This window comes from Drosophila ficusphila, unplaced genomic scaffold (genome assembly GCF_018152265.1).
Source record: "Drosophila ficusphila isolate 14025-0441.05 unplaced genomic scaffold, ASM1815226v1 contig_791, whole genome shotgun sequence".
Classification (NCBI taxonomy): domain Eukaryota; kingdom Metazoa; phylum Arthropoda; class Insecta; order Diptera; family Drosophilidae; genus Drosophila; species Drosophila ficusphila.
The window spans coordinates 27,430,948-27,450,621 of NW_025064737.1; the positions used below are offsets into that span (position 1 = coordinate 27,430,948).

Sequence of the window (19,674 nt, forward strand, 5' to 3'; positions counted from 1 at the left end):
GAACAGCATCAGACAGCTCTGCATTCTGACCGATTCACTTGAGTGGCACATTGAGATTGATAGTTGTAAGTGTTCTGCAGCTCATAAAATACTGAGAATGCAGTTCAGATAGCGATACTATTCTATAATTCAGCCCATTCAAGTTGCTATTCCGATAAGCAGCCAGTGCCCCTCTTTTATTTCGTTTGCCTCTGCGAACAGTCCATTAACTAATGAAAGCGACTCGGATGCTTGCCATTTTTATTTGCACTTATTTACATTCACTCACATTTCCCTCTTTTTCGCATTTTAATTTCATTGAGTTTATACAACAATTTGGCCCAAATGCCGCAGTTACCCTTGCTCGAGGGGTGAGCCAAGCCCTCGTGCCCATGCAAAAATTCAAAGGACCCAGGATATGTGTCCTGAGACGCACTTGGCAGTGACATTTAATGGCATGTCAACGTCTGGCTTGCACGTTGGCATTTATTGATACGTCGCCCAGTTAACAAGTCGATAAAGTTTTACGGTCGGGGTCTCAGCTGCCGATAAATGGAAATGGAAATGCAATTGCCAGCCAGCGTCGTGGGGGAAAACAAAGCCTCGGAAGAGGGAACTACCTGGCGAACCCTTGCCCGGCCATATGGCTAATTTTCCAGCTTGCCTTCTAATTTCCCACTTTTGAAAACAAACTTTTCACAAAGCGCAGCCCAATGCAATTATCAAACTTCGGGGGGTTGTCGTTGGTAAATTGATTAGAAGGCTTTTCCTCTGCTCACTCTTTTGTGCTTCTGAAGCGGTCTTTGGGCCCTGCTAAAGTAGCTCAAATTGACTTTATAATTGCCCGGTGGGCGTGGCCATAACTGAATTACTCCGCCCAGTGGCCATTCAATGCTCCTGCGGTCGCCAGTTGGCGGAACTTTTGATTGACACGGGAATTGGCCGCTCGACAGATGTGCAGCATCTACGAAATAAAAACCACAAATAACTAATCGGTTGTTACAGAAAAAATTACAATAAATTCATTAAACATTAAAACTTAAATAAATACATATGCATTGGACCAAAATTAATTGTGTAACCCCAGATGATAATTAATATACTATATATGGAAGTAAAAAGCATCCAAGTGCTTCATGGGTTATCACTTCGTATTGCTGTTCAAGGTCAAACATTTTATTTACTTAGTTATCAGTTTACCATTTTAACAATTAGTTGTTAAATCCAAAGAACCGTAATTGATTTTAGTGCTCGTTCGAACGGTTTGTTGCTGAAAATCCCAGCTTTTCAATGTCACCCGTGTTTGCCAATTCCCACATCTATTTTGTGCGAGTGTGCGTTCGTATCTGTGAGCGGTAGATGTGGTTCAAGGTTAACAGAAATCGCCAAAAAGCCGATAATGAGCTGCACAAGCGAGTGTGTGTGTGTGTGTGGATGATTGTGCGACTTGGGGGACTGGCCCCCCAAAGTCTTGGATCTGGTTTTCGAGCAGGTGCCGTCGACAGCTGATAAACATCATGAATATTAATGCTCACATCATAATCGCCGATGGGGCATTAAATCAAATGCAGCCCGTCGAAGAGTCAAGTTCACTTTCACTCCATGACGCACATATCATCGCCGGCGATGATGATGAGCTGCCCCTTTTTCTTTTTCTCTCTCTGCGATTCGATTTATCGGCTGTGGCCAATTTTGGTCAGTGGCCCACTGGCTCTTGGCCACAACACCACAACACCTGCGCACCGCATACTAATGGCAATGGCAAATGGCAAGTGGAGCGGCTCTTTTCTGGGTTTCTGGCTATTTTCGGATCGCACGCAGCTGATGAATGGGTTGGCATCGATTCGGGGACCGATTTGGATGGGCTTCGCATGTGGACTATGGTTGGCTGGCTCTGGTTTTTGGCAGACATTGCATCACTGGGCCGCCAGTTGACCATTTTACCAGCCAGCTTGTTTCTGTTTCGACCACGTTTCCAGTGCACGCGAATGGCGGGTGAAAGCAAAGTGTGGCAATCAATGACGACATCAAGCCAGGTCCGCTGCACCAGCGGGTTTGACCAGCTGGTTAACAGCTGATTTAATGCGAGTTGATAAGGCGCTGCACTCGAAGAAAAGTGGGGTGTGTTGGCTAGCTCTGAAATAAATACCCTTTATAATCTATTTACTAAAACATTGGATAAAATGTAAACCAAATTACATATTGCAACCTCGATGAGTCATTGCCAGTGTAAAGCTATGGATTTTGCCCCCTCGTTTCGATTAAGCTCCACAGAAGGGTAAATATTCAGTAGTTTATTTAAATAGAAACATGTTTTTCAGACTTTTGTTAGCACATCCACATCCACTCGCATTCCGCACTCACTCACTCACACGCTTAACCAAATAGTTGATGGCTGTTAGGTAATTAGCAAAATATGTACAAATATCAGGGGTGGGGTAAACAGATCTGAAGCGTATCAGAACACAGAACGCAGAACAGCTGCCCCGCCCCCACTGGCCGCCCACCGCAATTAGGCGCCAATTGTGCTTCCCCGAAAATCAAATGAATGACGTCAAGGCAGCCTGGCCTGCGTCTGTTGGCTCTTTCCGGAGCTCTGCTGGATAACGCTCTCGATCCAGTCCGAGTACTCGGCCACGTTGGTGTACACCGCCGGCTTGCCCGCCATCCCGCACTGGGTGAACCCGTAGCTGACCACGCCGTAGGCCACCCAGCGGGAGTGCTGGCGGTCGAAGTACATCAGCGGTCCGCCGGAGTCCCCGGCGCACGTGTCCTTCGCGAACTCCCCGCCGGCGCAGATCTGCTTCGGACCGAGTCGAACACCGAATCCCTCGAGGATCTTGGTGCAGTTCTCGTTCGAGACGAACGGGATGCGCAGCTTCAGCTTAATAGGGCTGTGGATGTTGATGAAGTACTTGTTGACTGCAAAAAAAAAAAAAACATTTTTAGTATTCTAATTAATTCTTTTAAAACAAAAATCAATAAAAACTAAAATGGATTATAAACATGTTTACTGTAAAATAAAGCTGCTTCGAAAACTTAAACGTATAACCACAGACCCTCTATTGAATGAGTTTAATGACAGCCACACAAGAATCTGAGGGAAAACCCAAGTTTTGGCTTTGAAAAACTTCCACTATTTGACACTACTTTTGTTTGCCTTTTTTCAATCAAGCACGCATTGTTATTTATAATTAGGCAAATAATGAATATCACAATGTGGCTCTAGGGAGTAAACTTAGTTCCCAAGAACTGAGGTTCTTTAATAATTATATTATTATATACTCACATAAATCCGTGCGACCCCAGCCGGAAACGGAGAACATCTGACCCTCCCGCAAGGTCAGGGGCTCAGATTTGTTGGGCAGACAGATTGGCATGACAAAGTGGGTGAAGGACACGGGGTGTTTCAGCCGGATGATGGCAATGTCGTTGTGCTTGTAGTTGGAGACCTCCTTGTACTCGGGATGCACGTGGATCCTTTCGTAGCCAATATTCAGAGCGGCGTCTGCACAGCTCAAGTAGTTCGGCTCCTCGATGCAGTCGGGTTCTGTCTTCACATTGAACTCTCCCAAGCGAACATGCTTTCTAATGGAAGGGAGGATGGTTACAGCCTTATAAAGATCTGTCTTCCAACTTTACTCACAATCCCCGGCGATCACGCACTCCTTCGCCTTGAACACAATGAGCTGCTGTCAGGATGTGGCGGTCGTCTACCAGAGCTCCACTGCAGCCGTAGTCATCTAATGATATCGGGAAATGATTTCAAAGGTATTACAATTTATCAGTTGGGTATAAAAGTATTCCAATCTAAAAGATTTATCTTTAAATCTAATATTTTGTTTTATGTTCGGAGTATGCATTTTCAAATTCAAGACAGATAAAAATGAACTGATGTCCCAGGACTCACTTGAGTTGTAGACGAGCAAGGCGAGCCAGGGGAACTCGTCCAGCTCGGCGATCTCCCCGCCGTAGATCCTGTTGGTCACCTGCTTGCCGCACTCGTTCAGCAGATTGAATCCGGAGCTCGGCTCCACGGTTTGGATCCGGCGCTTCAGCTTCTTGCGCTTGAAGCGGGCAGTAACGTCCAGGAAGCGGCGGTACTCGAACTTGGAGAACTGCAGCACGGGGAAGAGGTAGTCCTGTCCGTTGGCCGGGCAGCAGACGAGCGACTCAAAGGCTCCCTCCGCTTCCGCCTCCTTCTCCGTTTCCTTTTCCGTTCCTGCTTCCGTTTCCTTTTCCGGGTTCCGCTGCTCCGCCTCGCACTGCACCTTCTTGAGGAAGTTCACCTTCTCCGCCGGCAGGTTGGTGGCGTTGCGCACCTGCAGGTACGCCGCGCACCTGCTGACCTCCAGGCAGACACCCCTCTTGGCCTCATTGGGGATCTCGCACTCCCGGAGGCCGGCGGCCAGGGCCAGGAGCCGGTATAGGCAGCCGTAGAACACCCATAGTCGGAGGACCGGGGGGAGCATGGGAGCGGTAAGATGCGGTCCGATGTGGGCTGGAGGCTGTAGGCTGGAGGCACAGACGCGATCGTTTGGGCAAGAAGAAGCGGCGGCGAAGGCTTACGAACCGAAACTGAATGGCGGCGGCGCAGTTTGTGTAAGCCTAAGCGGAGTGCCAAAAAACCGAAAACAGAAGACAGACCCGAAGACCCCGAAAAGTCGGAAGAGCCGAAGCACTGTATCGCTGAACCGCTGAAGAGTTGAAGAGCTCCGGATCTGCAAAGCTCCAGCCCGGCCAGGTGTCAACTAGTTAATTGGCCCGCCCCCGCCCCATTTGGGCGGCGGGAAACGAGTCCAAAAGTGCAGCAGTCGGCGGGTCGGCGTCGGCGATCGGCCGGATGGTCCGGTTATGAGCCATTGCATAACCCACTCAGCTGGCCAGCTGGTTTCACTTTCGTTGGAGGCGAGAGAGTGACTTGGCCAAAGCTCCGACCGAAAGGCATTGCGCACTTTTAGGAGGCGGTGGGCCAAAGCTCTGGCCGGCTAGGTTTTGGCCAAAGTCCGTGGCTCAAAACACCTGCCAATTCCGGAAGTTCTCTTGTGGTTTCTAACGCCGCAATTAAAGCGCGGTGGCAATGTCAGATTTGCCGGCGATTGTTCGAGGTTTCGTATGCGGCTGGGAAACCCAGAGGTTTCCGAAGCAGGTCAGTCACATTGATAGGGAGTCTACTCAAATCTCACAATTTAAGAATTCTTGATAGCTCTTGGTTTGTTTATTTGTTCTCTGTGGAGTGTTCATTATACCCTTGCAGAGCAAAAGGGTATTATAATTTCAGTCAGAATATATATATTCTATATATAGATATAGATATAGAATATATATATTCTATATATATTCTTGATCAGCATCACCATCTGAATCGAAATATGTATGTACGTCTGTCCGTCTGTCCGTCTGTCCGTCTGTCCGTCTGTCCATCTGTCCGTCTGTCCGTTTCCGCGCAAACTAGTCTCTCAGTTTTAAAGCTATCTTGATGAAACGGGCCGGATCGGCCGACTATATCGGATAGCTCCCATACGAGGGAATGAAATGAAAAATTCTCACACCGTTGTTTTTCATCAGATCAACTTGAATTCTTCAAGATGGCGTTCTCTAACTGTTATTGAATTTCGGATTAAATTTGATCAAAATCGGACAACTATATCGTATAGCTCCCATATGATCTATAGTCAAAAATATGGAAAATTAATAGAAAAATCGTCTTAGCTTCGATGTTGTCTAGCCTTTATGCGTTTTGTTCGACATATTTGATGACTGCAAGGGTATATAAGCTTCGGCTTGCCGAAGCTAGCTTCCTTTCTTGTTTTTATGTACTAGTATGTATTCCCTTAGTTTAATTACCTACGGTTTTAATAATGTCTAATTTTATTTTATTTATGTAGCAAATCCGTATTCTGAGTGGACGACCTAAAAAATTGTTATCGCTAATGGGAAAATGACAAAATTAATTACGACACAGATTTCGGATCAAGAAGTGTATTTGTTCTTATTTTTAATATACGTTTGATTTTAAGTTTCTGTTCATGATTGCCTCCTAAGCCCTCAAATTCCTCATGATCCAGTTCTCGTAATAAGTAACGTTTGTGTAGACAGCTGGCCAACCGATCTCCCCGCAGGAATGACCAAAGGACACCAAACCCTCCAGGACCCAAACATTTTGTTCGATGTTGAATGACATCAGAGGACCACCAGAATCTCCTCTGCAGGAGTCCGCCTGTTTATCTCCTCCGGCGCACATTTGACTGTTTGCCAAGTAATGTCTTGTCGAATATCGTTCTCTACACCAACCCCAATCCGCGTAGCTGATCCGCGTTTTAAGCTTTATGCGGCTGTTAAGTCTTTTACCCTGATCATCGGTATATTCTGTGGCTCCCCATCCTGCCACACTTAACTGGTCGCCGGGTTGCAACTGCTTCCTACCCACAGAAGAAGGCAAACAGGCAGGTCGGATGTAGGCCGTATAGGTAACCGATCCGGTCAGGCGGATTAGGCCAATGTCGTTCTCGCCACTTGAGTAGGAAAAGCGTTCGTGGATTTTAATCTCTTCGATTTCCATTCGCACAATGTTAACATCGTGGATTTCATGTACGCCCAATATTACGGAGACTCTGAGAAATTCAATTGACAAATGAGTTATAAATCTCGATTCCAGATCTTTGGGAATCCCTTCATAAACTTACGGTGATTTGTCCAGACAATGGGCTGCCGTCAAAACATACTTGGGGTTGATCAGATTCCCCGAACACCTTATCGCTTCTTCAAGGAACTCCAGCAAAACCATCCAGGAATACTCTCCTCGGACTGCAGGAACGCCTGTGATAATATTGGGTTTCACGCGATCTCCGCCGCAAACGGACAGATCGGAAAAGAAATCGGTGTCCATGGTGCAGCAGACATGGCGTGGGTTATGGGGGTCACACTTCGACTCCTCCAAGAACCTTCTCTCCGATGGCGTTCTGACTCTTCCCCGATTCCAGAAGGTCGTGCACTGGTTGATGTCCACACAGAACCCATCTCGTTGGTTGGGATTTAGGCACGGCTCCACTGCGATCGGGGTTTTTTAGAAGTAATTAGCAGCGATCCTGGAGGACCTCTTCGCCATTGGTACTCACGATTCCTCTGTTCTGCGTTGCAGAAGATTTGGAGGCACAGAAGAGCCACAGCGAATACCTTCATTGCTCCTGCGTTAGATCAATCTCGACTGAGCTCTATCAACTGAAGACGGACTTTTATACTATCTCGCTATCAGCTGCGAGCAGTAGCGGATTTACCATATAGGCAACATAGGCAGCTGCCTAGGGCGGCAAAATTTTAGGGGCGGCAAATTTCGACTGTTAACACTACATAAAATACTACTTTTTAATAGACACAAAAAATTTTTACTCTAAGGTCTTCAACTTTAACATATTGTTCAATATACTTCTTTTCGCTGCCGCGAACACGCGGAAATTCAAACGCACAATCATTATAACCATAATCATTATAAAATTACCGTGCGTTTGAATTTCCCGCGCGTTCGCGGTAGCCATCGAGTAGTTCGAGTAGTTCGACCTTTGCTGAAAAAAGCCAAATTTCATATTCCTAATGTGGAAATTCATGCAACCGTGTAACACAAGGTCAATAAAACAATGATATAAAGGTGAAAATTAGGCTGCAGTCTAGGGCGGCAAAACCAAAACTGCCTAGGGCGGCAAATTGTCTTAATCCGCCCCTGGCTGCGAGCCACATAAAAAGTCAGACCCCGTAATCTACAAGTAATAGGATGTTTAAAAGACCACGCGAATGCAACAACAATATGACAATTTTTACCGAAACAATACAAAAATAATGATTAGCAAATCAAATTGTATTCCAAATTATTTATATTCAAAATGATGGTATGTATGTCCAAGAATATATAAAAACATACAGATTAAACAAATTATGACCCATGAAAAAAATATACACACCTCATAAAAAAAAATTATGGGGACTTGTTTTTAAGTAATTCTTGAAAAAACCGTATTTTCGGTCTAAAAAAAAGAAATTATTTTTCGGTAAGAGCTTCAGTCATTGCGAAGCAAATCCAGCAAATTTCTTTGTGGGTCAACCTGAAATCACCTCAGGCAAAGATTCATTTTATAGACGGTTGCTGCAATAAAATAACACAATGTCGCAGTCATCGAAATGTATTTTAGTTATTTGTATTTGCAGAGTACGAATAAATATTGCGGGGTACTTAAAGTATCTAAATCTAGGTTAGGTGGTAACTAAACTAAGAACAGAAAGATCACAATTGATGGTTGGAGGCTCGGGGGAGTTCTATGCCCGCACGTTCTGCCGGATCCAGATGTCGTAGGCCGCGACGTTCGTGTAGACGCCGGGCCAGTCCTTCAGGCCGCACTTGTAGCCGAAGGAGACGATGCCCTCGAGGACCCAGGAGTCGCCGCGGAACCGCATCAGCGGTCCGCCGGAGTCGCCGTCGCAGCTGTCCTGCCGGAACTGTCCGCCGGCGCAGAGCTGGGTGGCCTCGACGGCGATCTTGATCTGGGAGAACCGCTGGCGGCACTTGGCGGGCTCCACGTAGTTGACCAGCACCTTCTGCTTGACGGGACTGCGGGCGGTCTGCAGGGTGCGGCCCCACCCGGCCACGGTGAACTGCTGGCCGGACTGGCGCGGCTCCACGCCCACGGACGAGGGCAGGCAGATGGGTCGCACGCTGTCCGAGTAGCGGACGTTGCGGTCCAGCCGGACGAGCCCGATGTCGTGCAGCTGGTTGGGGGACTTCTCGCTGTACTTCTCGTGCACGCGGACCTCCTCGAAGCCCAGCCGCTGGCTCTCCGGGGCGCAACTTCCTCCGCCGGCGGGGCAGTCGACGGCGGTGCGAGTGTCGTGTTCGCCCAATCGCACAGACACGCTGAAACACGGACAAGAAACAGAAATTAATTGGCATTTGGGCCATTAAACACTAGAATTAACCTGCTAATTGGTGCTCGCCCAGCGGCGAGATCGCGAGCGGCCCAAGACGTGAGTCACCAAAACAAGTTAACAAGCGGCAAAACACCTCGCATCTGGCTCGTTGGCCGTCTAATTAATATTCTTGAGATTAGCGAACTCGGGTCGGGGATCCCTTTAACCTCGTTTAGCGACTCAGCCGGAGAATGCAGGCGGACCCGAGGAATTATCGCACAAACAACCGTGAGTAAGCCACTTTCGCCCACCGATCAAACTGGATTCTCGAGTAGTCTTTAGATTCGTAATACCGAAACTTGATTCACCGGTCGAGTTCATTCATGAATCGACTGCCGAGATCTATAGTAATTCCCTGAGTGCTAACAAACATAAATATTACCATATCTGGCTATCAAGGTATCCCCAAGCCCCCGTTCTCGATAAGCGCTAATACACACACTAAATAAGTTTAAAAACCTCTTTCAGAATTTGATGCGTAGAAAAGGTCAAGTGGAAAATTCCCCTTTCTCTTTTTTGAAAGTGTTTAGAATAGCTTGCGGTTAGAAAACAGAAATCCCCTTTTAACTTAAGAGCAAAACAAAAACAAAAATGTTTCTATTCAATTCCAAACCTAAGTCCACCCTCAGACTCTTTCCCCCCTGAAATACTTACAGAGATCCGATATCCCGCTCGATCCTTCCGGTTAGACAGTGGGCAGCCGTGAGCACGTATCGCTGGTTGATGAGGGACCCCGCACAGCTGGTGGACAAGCCCCCCCTCCGGTTGCGGTACTCCAGCAGCACCATCCAGGGAAACTCGTTGAGGTCGGTGTCCACGCCGTCGTAGATCCGGTTCCTGATGGCCACGCCCCCGCAGGTGGGCGGCTGGGGAAGCAAGTTGGAGCCATCAGCCGTGGAAGCTCTCTGGACAGAGGTCCTGTCGCTGGCCCGCTGGTCGCCGAAGCTCCAGGGACGACTCTCCTGCCTGGGAAAGGCGAAGCTGCTCGGCCGCTCCTCCTCCCAATCTCCGCCGAAGCCGTCGTAGTCCGCGAAGGGAGGAGTCTGCCGCTGGTTCCTCTGGTAACCCGTGTCCTGGGTGCAGCACACAAAGGGCCGGTTGTCCACGCCCATTCCGCAGGCCGAGGACTTGATGAACTTCTTCTCCAGGTCGGTCAGCCTGGCCTGGTTGAGCACCGAGTACAGAGTCTGGCACTCGTTGATGTGCACACAGAGTCCAGGCCGCTGGTTGGGATTCAGGCATCGCGAATCTGCAGACGAGATAAGAACATTAAGATCTGGTTCTGCAGGGGATGCCCCGAAATGCGCGCGCCACTTGTGACATTCCTGCGGTCGAAGAAGGTGCTTAAGCCTCGACAGATTGATCATGACACACTCAAAAAAACTATTATTATTTAAGACCTCAAAATCAAAATGCATATAATATATGCTCGTAAATCATGCTCATGTTAAGTAACTAATTAATATTCCTTTATAAGTTTTTTCGAGCTGCGTTTTAAAAAAACAAATAAGACACACAACACGAATAATATTATATAAAATTGATTATTAAAAGAAAGAACTTCTTTTGTTTAATATCTTATTTGGTGGTTTCTATCCTATCAATTCGAATGCAGGCTCATCCTGACCACAAATCACTTGGCTGCGGGCAGTGCCCACTTTGAGTCTTCGTGAGTGCAATGTTCCCGGCCAACTGGCCAAACCGGCTCAATTAGAAGCGCACTTGACTTCCTCGCAATTGTGCGTTTTCCCCTTGATTTGGGGTTTTTTCAATGGTCAGTCCGCTAAACACTCACACTGGGCTTTGGCCTCGAGGGCACTCAGAACGCAAAGAAAAACCGCCGCGAACACTTTCATTTTTGCCAATACTTTGTGCTATATTCACTTCCGAGTTGGATCGCTTCCAGCTGACCCGATAAAACAGACTGTGAGATACCTGGAGTTGGGCCAAGCTTTTTATAGCCGCAACCCAGCTTCGTCGACTGAGATCTCTCGGTTCTCGATCGCAACTCTAGAGCGGGTTTATCAATAGAGCGCCTCTGTTCTCCGCTCTGCGGTTAGATTTTTCGCTAGTGGCTAGTACTATTGGCTTTATGAAGATGCGTGTCACTGGGTGTCACCGAAGGTTTTCCAGTTCCGAATCTATGAACTAGAAAACATATCTTTTGGGTGCAACGACCCAGAGAAGAGGAGACCTCAAGTCAATGACGTTGACGAGGAATTCCTGTCCACGTCACAACTAATTCACAAATAGGAAACAGTTCTTACAGAGTCATCGCTCTGGTATGCAATATATATGTTCTAAAAACTCTAATCGGTGTATTACGTGACAAGTTCCAGGGTGTTTGAATAAAATTAAGTGACTGCATCCCTTTGGGGGCTTGCCCGTTTGTCATGCATCATCTGCAAGAGACCCGCACTCGTAAATGATATATCGCAACTATGTCAGCAAAATCCACCGGCAGCACCTTCTCTGTCATTCCCCGGGGCGCCAGGTGATTTACCAGCAATCGAGGTTCATATGTAAACCAGTTCCTAATGCGAAGAAGATTCTGAAAAATTTCCATAAGCAGATGAAATAAAATGAAAACACAGAAAAACATACAAGTTTGCATTTAATATTAAGAGAGTATTAGGGAACTCCCTGGTTGTGTAATGAAAAAGCATACATATGATGTAACTGGGAAGAATAAGAATTGTATAGCTTAAAAAAGGAAAACATACCTTTTAATATATTTGTTCTTATACATACTTTGTATCTTGAAAATGAGCCATGAATTTCCCTAACTGTTTTAGAGGCCTATCTCAAAACAACAATCTCTGCGGTATTTAAGAGTCAGTTGGTGCCCGGAAATAACCACGGGATACATTTCGGACATTTGATACTTTTATCCATTTGATTTCAAAGGGCAAAAACCACGGCAAACCCTTTAATTTCCTGACATTTCCCTTTCGTTTGCGGGTTGTTAACGAGATCAACATGTTACCGCAAAAAGGGTTGAGACTTTGAAACGCAGCACGCGGAAAATGTCAGCGCCAGATAAACGGACTCTTTGTGTTTTGGAAAATGAGCCGCGGGTTCCAGGGTCGGTGTTTCCTGCTTTGCGAGGTCTAATTAGGCGTAGAATATGTAAAAACGCAGCATCCTGCTGTTAAATAGAAAACACAGATTCACAACCTGACTTTAAAAGACTTTGCTAAAGCGCTCGGACTTTGCCAAATCTAGAACAATTATATTTCTCTAACTTTGGTAATTGGGTTTGTAGTTACACTCACGCCAGTCTAATTTTTCAAGAAAAAAAATTCCAGATTTAATTGCCAGAAGAGCATACAAGTGATTTTCTTTCGCGAATTTTTGTTAATGGTCTTTTGCAAAAAATTAAACACCATTGGTAAGCCAAGCTTATATTTAAGAAAACAATTATAAATTTTTATAGGTTTAGCATACATAAAAAAAGCTGTTAAATCAATTGTTCCTGCAAAAAAGCCGACAAACTATTATGTACTTTCAATTTCACCCAAAAACATAAAAAATAAAAAAACTTGTGACAGCGGTGGGATTCGAACCCACGCCCTTTCGGACTGGTGCCTAAAACCAGCGCCTTAGACCGCTCGGCCACGCTGCCGGCAGTTCGACGAGAACGAACGCTCTACTTGAGGGTTGGCTCGTGAGTCACATCCATTTAGCAACAACTACATTCATGGCATCTGTACTTTACATTTCCCTCTTGGTTTATTTTTTTGCAGGCAAAGCTAAATTTAAATTTAGTTATTTTTATTTTTTTCAGGATCTTCAATTATTTAAAAATAATTGTATTAATAATAGCAAAGTACACATTCTTTTGAATGCGAAAATTCCGTTTACTTGATGCATAATTTTGGGGTGGTTGCCGAGCAGTGTTGCCGACTCGCGCTCAAAAAAAGTAGTAGGAAGAAAAGTATGAAGTTAAGCGTAGTCAATTATTGGGCGCCTTGTTTAATTTAAAGCAAAATTTGGTTGCTTTCTCAAACATTGAAGTTCATATTTTAAAGAGCTAAACCAAGCTTTAAAAGACTTTCCATTTGCGTATTTTACTATTTTTTCTATCGGTAGTAAAATCCGCAAAGGGACTATAACAATTGCAAACGCTTTACGAGCGTCATAGCCATCGAAGCGATTCTAATTCATTGACAAACGCATTTTGATTTTGCGATAATGAGAGTTGGGGTACAATAGTGGTTCGGGACACCTTTGACTCAACTTCCCCTGGCCTTTGTCATTGACCCCCTTCTGAGGTCCCGCGGTCGCTCGCACCCTGTTTTGTTGTTGCTTTACGATCTCAGCATTTTGCAAGGTTTGCAAAAGACCTAAAAAATATACCCTGTTGTTCAATTTTTCTATACACTATTATTGGGCAATACGACTTTCACAACTTTTCTTAATAAATGCATATTGAATAATGAATCAAGGGTATTGGATATTCCTTGTTGCATTTCTCAGCTTGGTCCTCGTTTTTTATAGAGAACGGTAGCAGAAGCTAAAGATTTTATGGCCTTTTTATGCGGCCATAGTTTCGCTTTCGCACTGGCCTTTTACGAGCGTTTTATAACTTGTTTACATTAGGCGAGTGAGCTGCCGAACACCACCGAAATGTCACACAACGGAAGTGCTGGGAATCTTTTATGCAAAAGTCTGCCAAATCGCTGGCAGGCTGCATAAAAATCGTCGTAAAGCGATTACTTCAATCGGAACCATCGCAGCTGGCATTTACTATATGGCATGGAGAGGGATCCGAGATTGGAGCAGAGCACCTGAGTGTTTCCCCAAGCATTTCTGTGGAGAATTGGGGATTAAATGGTTTACATATTGAGCAAGCTAGGATCCTTTCAAATCTACCAATCCATTAATCCAGCCTCACCTCTAAGTCCTTCGAGTTTTTTTTAGAAAACCTTTAATTGGATTCTAGATCTCAAGATGACTGTTTTATAAAAGTGTATTCAAACAAATACAAGGTTAAAAGTTTAACAAAATCTGCGTTTCAAATTGAAGTAACTGCAACGAATTGATTTGCCAGACAAGCGCTTTCTAGTTTTTTTAATTTTATATCAGTTTAACGATGACAGCACATTTTGTAGTACGTTTTGCCGTTTTACTTCTGCTTGCCGAACAAATAAAGACAAAGGTATTTACATCAAGTAAAAACATGGCAGAAATAACTGAGAAGAAAGATGGGAGAACGGAAAAACAGTTTGTAAGCATTTAAATCAAATTATCTATGAAGTATAAAAATGCCAATTTTCCCTAAGGAGAATACCCGCAACAATCACAAAAATAAGGTTTTCAATATACAACCTGCCGATAACGCCCACGTAAGATTTTCTTACCGCCTTCCGAATGTAAAACCCGAACGAATTTCCACTGGAAGTAAGAAAATGGAACACACTAGAAATAAGAAAAATGAGCCCGAGTATTTTCTCAATTTCGTGTTTAACAACTACCGAAATCCCAAAGAAACCGTGGATCCAAAGACCCTCTCCAAAAAAGTGCAAATGCGAAGAGCAGGCAGGCGATTACTGCGGAATGGAATTCCCAATCCCTATAAGTACTTTCCGCTTAAAGGTGAAGATATGTAGATAATATATATCAGTATCTTTTGGTTTGTTTACATCCACCACAAAGCTGATTTGTTTACTCACTGATGATAAAAATAACTTTGCACCGCGTATACTTTCCAACAGCAATTAGCACAACTAATCTGATCGATGAGAACCAATTTACCCACCAATTAATATAATGTATTTAAATTCATAATTTTCTATTTAACGAAATGAAGATTGTACTCGGACCTTAATATCAAATAAATAAATAATAATAAATCTTGTTAAATCATAATTATGGTATTTAATCAAACACCAAACACTTTTCAGATTACGTTCCAGACCTACGAGACACCAAAGTCCGTCTCTTATCATTCTGGGTACTTTCCTTTTTTGACCACCTAGACAATAGGAAACAACTGTTAAAAGTCAAATAGGGTTTAAAATGGATCGATCACATAGTCGGTCTATGATAAGAACTTAGATAAAAAAAGTTTATACTTTTGCTATATAAGGCATGCAAAATGGAAATATCTTTAGTTCGATATCCAAACATGAAAATTATAGTAGTCGGTGTGTTGTTGGTGGTCTCCCTTGTGGGTCAACACCAAACCAGTGCCAAAAGTGTGCTGAGTACTTTGGTGAGATCATATTTGGAAACTCTACGAGTCAGTCACTAAATAATTGCATTTAAGGCCAATGAAATAGGTCAGGATGCCTCAGAGTTCGGCCACGAATTGGGGGAGGAAGGCACTCAGTATGGTCAGGAGGCCGCCAATAGTGCAACTAAATATGGTCAGGCAGCAGTATGTATCTAAACATCTTCTTATAATAAATAAGAGACAAATAAAATTATTTACCATTTAGGACAATGCCTCATCCAGTTGGGAACTTGGACTAGACGGAAGCATTTTTGGTCACGAGCTGGGAAACGAAGGCGATCAATTCGGACAGGAGGTTTCCAACAGCGCCATCAACTTTGGACACCAAGTCTCCCAGGAAGCGGTAAGTAAAATATAAAGATAGTTTTTAGTTATTTGAGAGGATTTTCTTCATTACACAGGAGAGTGCAGCCAGCGCAGAACTTAGTTCCCTGAAGAACCAATCCACAGTAAGTAAAAACACATAACAATCGAGAAGTGTTAAATGTTAAAAATCTTAAACCGTTTAGAAATCCATTTCAAAGAGGGATGTCGCCGCTGACAACGAAATTCCTTCGGTCACCTGTGCTTGCACCTGTTCCAGTGATAAGTCTGCCTCCAAAGTTGCACAAACCATCGCGGGCTCAGCCGCAAATGCTGCTCACGATGTTGCAGGAGCCGCTGCAGGTGCAGCTGGAACTATTGCCCATGATGTGGGTAGTGCTGCTGGAAATGTGGCCTCGAGTGTGGCCGGTGCTGCTGGAAGTGTTGCAGGTAGTGCTGCAAGTGCTGCCGGAACTATTGCTCATGATGCCGCCAGTGCGGCTGGAAGTGTTGCAAGCGATGCTGGAAGTGTGGCTGGGGATGCAGCAAATGCCGCTGGTAGTGTTGCAAGTGCTGCTGGAACAGTTGCTCATGATGCTGCGGGTGCAGCTTCAAGCGTAGCAAGTGAAGCCGGAAAAGACGCTGGAAGTGTTGCAAGTGCTGCTGGAAGTGTAGCCGGAGATGCAGCAAATGCTGCCAGCAATGTTGCCGGAGATGCAGCAAGTGCAGCTGGAAAGGTAGCTGGAAACGTTGCAAGTGCTGCTGGAAATGTTGCTGGAGACGCAGCAAATGCTGCCAGCAATGTTGCCGGTGATGCAGCAAGTGCTGCTGGAAATGTTGCAAGTGCTGCAGGAAATGTTGCCGGAGATGCAGCAAGTGCTGCTGGAAACGTAGCTGGAAGTGTTGCAAGTGCTGCTGGAAATGTTGCCGGAGATGCAGCAAGTGCTGCTGGAAACGTAGCTGGAAGTGTTGCAAATGCTGCTGGTAATGCTGCTGGAGACGCAGCAAATGCCGCCAGCAATATAGCAGGAGATGCGGCGAATGCTGCTGGAAACATAGCTGGAAGTGTTGCAGGTGCTGCTGGAAATGTTGCACATGACGCCGGCGATATTGCCGGAGACATTGGCAGTGCTGCTGGACATATTGCCGGAGACATTGGCCAAGCAGCAGGCAACATTGCAGGAGGTGCAGCAAATGCTGCAGGCAACATTTTCCACGCAATATTTTAGAGTTCCATTACGCCTTCATATTTATAAAATATAATAAATGAGCGAGCAAATTAATGAATCAGCAGTTTGAAATTTAGTTAGGCACTAGCTCTTTAGATAATCTAATTTCATTATTTGTTTAGACTGCCGAACATTATGGCGTAATTATTTTTGGCCAGCCGATATTAGAGCCCACTCAAAACTGTCTTATTGGTAGATTGTATAACATTGGAGATAACGTAAGGAATACCCTGAAGTTAAGTGAACAAACTGATCAATCAGAATCAAACTTTACCGCCATTAGCCACTCAAGCGTGATTTGTTTTTATTTGCGGCGTCAAAGAAGTCAGTAACTCCCACATAAGCTTTTCGATAAGAATGGCCTATAAATGCAGTGCGTTTTTCAGAAGTAACTCAGTAATTCCTTGGTTTTACAACAAGCAAAACATGCAGTCTTTTAAAATCGCAACCCTTTTTGCCATCGTTCTGTTGGCCCAGAACGCCAAAGCTGGATCCTTGAGCTTCGGATCCCTGATGGGGGATGTGTCCCAAGTGGCAGTTGCTGGGGAGAAGGTCATCCACCAGCTGGAAAACGCCGTAGCCAGTTCCCAATCAGATTTTGTGGAACCCAGCACCCTAAATATCCTCAGCGATATGGGAAACGCCTTGGGAGATCTGGCTGTAAGGAAATACTTCGCTCTTAGGAATCTAAAATGCTTCAATATTTATCTCAATCGAATAGAACGCCATCACCAGTCTCAGATTCGAGGATGATTACATGCAACCCGAGGCTACCAATCTTCTTGGCGACGTTCTGGGTGGAGTGGGCACTGGTCTTGGAGATTTGGCAGTAAGTTATAGATCATAATTTTTTTAGGAATTTATAGGATTTCTATTCCCTATTCTTCAGAATGCCATAACCAGTCTCAGTGTGCAAATGAAGACCCCTACCCAATCCCGTAGTATTTCGGTAAGTTATAATATGAATTATTTAGAATTCTAATATTCTTCTGCACATTTTTTAGTCCGATGGTGCTTCTATCATTGCCGAAGGAGGGGTAAGTTTTTAATAGAAGTATATCCTTTTATTTAATAACATAAAATACCTATTTCTCAGGCCATAAGTGCCAAGACAATTGCCGCAGCTGCCGATGCCGCTGCCCCCTATATAAAGCAGCTTAATAATGGCCTGGGCGATCTGGCTGTAAGTGGCCCTCAAAAACAGTTGCTAATCTGATGGTTAATGAAACGAATTTCCCCCTGCAGAATGCCATCACCAGCCTCTGAGGAACTTTGAAGCAGTTCAATTAACAAATAAATATTCAATCGCTCAAAAGCTTAGTGAGTGCCTCCTTTGTGTTCCAATTTAGGCAGAGTCCATCAACAAGTTTGGCACCAATTAGTTGGGTTGTTTTGAAATCCAAGAACTGTAAACAAGGTCGGGTTCCCAGTTCCCAGTCGAGAATGCGTGCATCTGCTCGTAGCTTGAGATCCCTGGATCCCCAAAGAGGGGTTATATCCAGAATGAAAAGGGGTCAAATGATACGTGAATCGAAGTCGGAACACGTGATTGCCGACAACATTAGGGGATCAAGTTTCCAAAAAACAAAAACCACCGGGAGAAGGAGGAAGCGCCGCACACACATGCCGGTTTTTGAATAATTTTTATTATGACAAGTAGGTTGCCTTTGTTCCTCGAGCCTCCGGAATTAGGTCATCACTCGGGGGGAGTGGGAACTAGTCGGGATGGGGGACAAGGTATGGGGGTCTCCACTCCGGAAGACAAACTCTGGGCTCTGTTTCCCGAGGCCTGCCATTAAGTTGCTTTATCGAGCGGCAAATTTCGATTCTTCCTCCTCCGCTCGCACACGATCTCCCTTTCCCGAGGAAAAGTCGTGCCAGCCGAGACCTGTAATTATGAAAATTAACAAACATTTTGGTAATTAATTTCGGCAACCCTTTGGTCGCCTCCCGGACTCAAATCGCCCATAATCCCGCATCAATTAAAATGCACAGGCCGTTGTCCCCACCCACAATTCATGACTGACTGAGGTGCGTGTGATGGCTGGATAAATATTATAATAGTCGAAAATAGAGGGGTGTAGTTGTAGGGAAACCGGAGAACTTAACACCCTTCATAACACTTAATTGAAAAACCTTACAATATGGGTTTCAAAAGATCACAATCTATTTGGCTTGATCTGTAAACCTGTGACAAAAACAAAGCTTTTGTCAATTATTTTCGATGACATAACCGAAATACCTGCCCTCCATAGGGTATAGCCGTGACAATAGAAAACGTTTTAATAATTTGCGACACCCTTTGTCCATCAGTTGGCCATCAGCGTTTGGGCCATTAATTGGCGGTTTGACAGCTGAAGAGCTCAGCGCGGAATGCACGGATCGCAGTTCCCAGTTGTGTGGGTGTGATTCGGTAATTGAATCACACAACTCGCTTCTCCCAAGCTCCGATATAAGTAAATGGGATATATGCAGTGGATCGGGGTAGTAGTGGAGTGGAGGGGTCTGCATGCAGGACGGGCAATTGTGCAAATCGAGTGGCTCGCCAACCGGTTTCGGCCTGTTTCTATGTTAGTGGTCAAGGTCTAAGGAGCAGCGGTCCTCGGGACGGACGGACTCCTCTGAGGAGCGGCCAAATGAATGCCTCCAAAGCGGAATAAACAATAACAGCAGGCCCAGAGAAGCGCTGCAGAAGGCCAGGCGAAAATAAAACCACAACGAGCGGAAAACAGAACCAAAAGGAGTCACGAGAATTGCATAAACAATGTATGTACAAAGTCTGTCAGAGTACGTACATAAATCGAGTTATATATAGCTGGGGGAGCGAGTCGGTTGAAAGTCGCGAGGGTGCCTCACGTTGACAGTTGAAAATATTCGCAGACTTTAAAGTTGTTACCAGCAGTTGATTTCCTTTAAAACAATAGTTGCTTTAACGGACGCTCTCTTGAGCGGACAACTTCACTGTTCGTG

General features: G+C 45.0%; 4 protein-coding genes and 1 non-coding gene across 5 annotated transcripts; 3 read left to right on the top strand and 2 right to left on the bottom strand.

Annotated features, from left to right (window-relative positions):
- Window positions 1-2,258: 2,258 nt before the first annotated feature.
- LOC108099270 lies at window positions 2,259-10,839 on the bottom strand. The gene is made up of 10 exons (XM_017202645.2): window positions 10,730-10,839; window positions 9,589-10,183; window positions 8,299-8,881; window positions 7,478-7,541; window positions 6,666-7,029; window positions 6,274-6,593; window positions 3,890-4,543; window positions 3,626-3,722; window positions 3,269-3,567; window positions 2,259-2,901 (listed from the first exon to the last, which is right to left on the bottom strand). The coding sequence occupies exons 1-10, from the start codon at window positions 10,788-10,790 to the stop codon at window positions 2,534-2,536; spliced, it is 3,405 nt and encodes a 1,134-aa protein (XP_017058134.2). The 5' UTR covers window positions 10,791-10,839; the 3' UTR covers window positions 2,259-2,533.
- Window positions 10,840-12,479: 1,640 nt separating this feature from the next.
- Window positions 12,480-12,559, bottom strand: Trnal-uag. The gene has a single exon. It is a non-coding gene; the product is annotated as a tRNA-Leu (tRNA).
- Window positions 12,560-14,042: 1,483 nt separating this feature from the next.
- LOC108099292 lies at window positions 14,043-14,805 on the top strand. Its single transcript, XM_017202686.1, has 2 exons — window positions 14,043-14,164; window positions 14,220-14,805. The coding sequence occupies exons 1-2, from the start codon at window positions 14,117-14,119 to the stop codon at window positions 14,544-14,546; spliced, it is 375 nt and encodes a 124-aa protein (XP_017058175.1). The 5' UTR covers window positions 14,043-14,116; the 3' UTR covers window positions 14,547-14,805.
- A 229-nt stretch (window positions 14,806-15,034) lies between these two features.
- Window positions 15,035-16,758, top strand: LOC108099265 (circumsporozoite protein). The gene is made up of 5 exons (XM_017202640.1): window positions 15,035-15,151; window positions 15,206-15,316; window positions 15,378-15,515; window positions 15,574-15,621; window positions 15,682-16,758. Exons 1-5 carry the CDS (start codon window positions 15,035-15,037, stop codon window positions 16,702-16,704), a joined length of 1,437 nt encoding a protein of 478 aa, XP_017058129.1. The 3' UTR covers window positions 16,705-16,758.
- Window positions 16,759-17,113: 355 nt separating this feature from the next.
- LOC108099293 lies at window positions 17,114-18,024 on the top strand. The gene is made up of 6 exons (XM_017202687.1): window positions 17,114-17,364; window positions 17,426-17,533; window positions 17,594-17,653; window positions 17,709-17,741; window positions 17,801-17,887; window positions 17,950-18,024. The coding sequence occupies exons 1-6, from the start codon at window positions 17,131-17,133 to the stop codon at window positions 17,968-17,970; spliced, it is 543 nt and encodes a 180-aa protein (XP_017058176.1). The 5' UTR covers window positions 17,114-17,130; the 3' UTR covers window positions 17,971-18,024.
- The last annotated feature ends 1,650 nt before the right edge of the window (window positions 18,025-19,674 follow it).